Source organism: Austrofundulus limnaeus, unplaced genomic scaffold, assembly GCF_001266775.1.
Source record: "Austrofundulus limnaeus strain Quisiro unplaced genomic scaffold, Austrofundulus_limnaeus-1.0 Scaffold114, whole genome shotgun sequence".
NCBI classification, from domain to species: domain Eukaryota; kingdom Metazoa; phylum Chordata; class Actinopteri; order Cyprinodontiformes; family Rivulidae; genus Austrofundulus; species Austrofundulus limnaeus.
In genome coordinates, this window is record NW_013952516.1 from 840,840 (window position 1) to 844,187 (window position 3,348).

Sequence of the window (3,348 nt, forward strand, 5' to 3'; positions counted from 1 at the left end):
CCTCAGTACATCACCCCGCCCTTCCAAACCCAGACACAGAGCGGGCTGTGATAATGGAAACATCCCACTCTCCGCCTCCTGTTTCTCCTGCTAAGCTCTGCGCGCTCGGGGGAAATTGATTGTCTAGCTAGCCGATCTGAGCGCTTCCAGCTGATGGCAGAGCCAGTTAAGTCCTTTTTTATTGAGGGTATGAGGGATTTTTAATGCGAGTCGCATCAATGAACTATGCAGCCACTCAGCATCTGCATGCCGGATTTTATTTATTTGACTCTTTTTATATATATATATTTTAAATCCTTCTCACCCTCTCATATCCAATTGTTCCACCACCTGAGTCTAAAACACACACATCTAAAACATTTGCAGACTGTCTTTTCAAAGGTTGTACTCCTCTCTTTGGCCTCCTGTTGAGTGGCCAGGTCACCTTACCCGCAACCGCCTTCCAGTTTGGCAAAAAACTGGGCCACGACCAATCAGTCATGAGGACCCACTCAGCATGGTGACCTGAGTTTGTAGCCAAACCCACTGTCTGTTTCTCCGCACCCCTTCTGGGCCTGGACGAACAATCACCTTATTGAGGCCAAGTGCTGCACAGTGGTGGAAATCCAACACCGGACCCCCTCCCTCCACATCCAAGGACAGAAAAGGGAGGCTATTATGTCCAAACATCCTCATTATGAACCTTAACTCAGTCGCTGTGGTAGTACTTCAATCAAAGGGTTTAACAGGTGGAGGAGTGGAGCGGTAGTGGAGTAGAGAGGGTCAGTAAGAAGGAGGGCAAAGGCAAGACTGGAGATTGTTCTTTTTCTCTATTGATTTGAGTCCTAACTCCCACTGGCTGCTCCTCAATAAAGGACCTTGAGAGGAAGTGGGCTAATCCTGTGAAATTGGAAGTGCGGAATCGATTAAGAGGACTACTGAGGATTTCCTCYGTTTCTCTCTCTTTCCCCTCCATCTTTGCCTTTGCTAATTTTATTTTGAATACCCCCCTCCTTTTCACTTCACCTTTCTCCRAAACCTCATTAGCAAATATTGTTGAACCCTGCTCAGATGAAGAGCTGCGCCGTGAAAACGCACACAGAGCTCTGTTTATCTCTTGCGTTTCCTCTCTCTYTTTTTTTCACGCACAGCCCCATATGGAGGATTCACACGGAGCAGGAACAACAAGTCCAGAGGACGATCACAAGTCACCTTGTTGTTRTTGGCCTCCGTAAGAAGCGATCGGGGTGTGATTTTATGTTGGGAAGTAGTTAATTGGCCAGTGGGAAGCTGAGAATGAATGCTTCATTTCTTTAACTTTAAGGGCCACTCTTCCTGGGCTTTCACCTGGCTGTTTACAGACCTGATACAATGTTCCTCTGATGGATGGGGAAGCAGAGACCCTGTTTTTCCCCACTAAGCCTCTGTAAGCTTAGGTTAGAACTGCTTGGCTCAAGCCTCCTTCTACATCAGCTTTTCAATCAGCTTGCAGGAGCCTGCCATGTAAACAAAAGCCCTTATACACCTGAGTTTAAAAAAACAGAACAATAATCTCTTTTCTTCTAGTCAAAAAGGTACTTATTCAAAGCTCTAACAAAGTTAGGGAGAAATTCACCTTCCCAGTGGTTGCAGCTCTCTTTAATCCCAAACTGGTTAGAGCTAGTTCTGCGAGGTCTGTGACGGTTTACAGCCCCCTTTACACAGTTTTGTGAGCGGACAGAGGATGGTGCTCGGGGAACAAATACAGCAGCTGCCACACTTTACATGCGGGCCGGCACGGCCAGGGCCAGACACTGTAAATGTTTACAGACCTTCAGGGTCACCGGGGCCAGCGAGGCACGTTAAACAGTGTCTGTTCAGCTTTGCTGTCACGACTGCACAATCAGCACAGTTAAACAGCCTCCCGCACAATGAGTAGCCAAACAACACGGCAATCCAAGGTCTAAGTGCAGCGCGGATAAAACTGTTTAGAATTCCACAGAGCGGTGAGGGAACATGTGGCAACAATAGAAGCTGGAAACTACTTTTTTTTAAACTTCACATTAAGGGTTAACCACACATTTCTATCATTCACCACGAGCAAAAGATTAAACACAAATGACAAACAGGCCCCTCTCATAGCTTAGCTTTAGGCAAGCTGAAATGCCGACCCCCCATCCCTCCATTGTGTTTGTAACTTACATTTCCGCCCAAGGATTTGCGGAGGCTCCAGGGTCTTGCTGGCACACATGGGGTGCTGGGGTGGAGGGTTCTGCCTCCTCTGCAGACAGGCCAGCATGGCGAGGTGGGCACAGTACTACAGCCGGGGGAGTTCTGCGGCCAACCTGTGTCAGAAAAAAGAGCAAAATAGAAAAAAAAAAGAAGGAAAATTAAAGTGAGTTATGCTGGCAGATACGAGGTCAAAGCTCCAGGATTGTGTCCGGAGGGTTGTCAGGGGCTGGCTGTGGGCTACAGCCAGGGATTTAATTGGGAACGCTCGCATACAGCTGCCTGCCTCTCAGCTCTGTGTGCTGAATGATAAACACACACCTGCACCGGRGCAGCTCTGTTGACACGGGTGCAGAGCACAGTCCAGATCAGTCACTCTGCAGCTTCAAACAGCACATGCACACAGCCATTCAACCGCATCTCCTGTCTGTGAAGCCGTCCTCAAAACAAACCCRCAGAATCACACAGAAAATAGCAACACTCGGGCACACCGAGGCGCATTCTTTCCAGGGCAGTGTGTATGTGGTGATTGATGGCGTTATCTATGGACAGAAAGGAAAAAGTAGCACTGAGAAAACAGCAGTCTGTCTGCTACAACTTAACATGCAACAGCTCTGGGGGACTGTCAGGAAAGGCCCGGGGGCCTTGAGCGGTGTCTGGATGTATGTGTAGCTGAACTGTATAGTTGCAAGTTGATGTTTGTGTGCGCGTGTGTGTGTGTGTGTGTGTGAGCAAATGTGATGGGCTGGGAGGGGGAGACTGCCAACCGTACATCAGGGCTAGTGACGGCACTAATCAATCTCCCTTTAGGCCATAAATCTCTAGCTCTACACCCCCCTACACACCCCATACTCCTCCTCCTCCTCCTCGCCACCTTCACTCAGGAACAGAAAGGCAGCAGATACCGGTCCCTCCTCAAAAAGCCCATCGCAGTCCCAGTGGAAAAACAGTTGGATTCAAATATGAATACATACAAAAGAAAAGCCCTCAGTAAGAGTCCTCAACAATCAAAAAGCATAGAGTGTATCATTCATCAGCAACACAGCAGTGTCACATAACACAATGATGACTGATTACAAAGTAATTCTACTTGGATTATGTGGCAGACGAGAGCAGCTGAAGCAACAATTTAGGCCCAGAAAGTGTTTATATATATATATA

General features: G+C 47.9%; 1 protein-coding gene across 1 annotated transcript in view; it reads right to left on the bottom strand.

The window, feature by feature from the left end:
- fam222aa (family with sequence similarity 222 member Aa) overlaps positions 1-3,348 on the bottom strand; it is a 34,616-nt gene that overhangs the window by 18,852 nt on the left and 12,416 nt on the right. The window contains exon 2 of the mRNA XM_014014387.1: positions 2,161-2,303. Coding sequence (XP_013869841.1) covers positions 2,161-2,257 — 97 coding nt within the window. The 5' untranslated portion in view covers positions 2,258-2,303. The remainder of the gene's footprint in view (positions 1-2,160; positions 2,304-3,348) is intronic.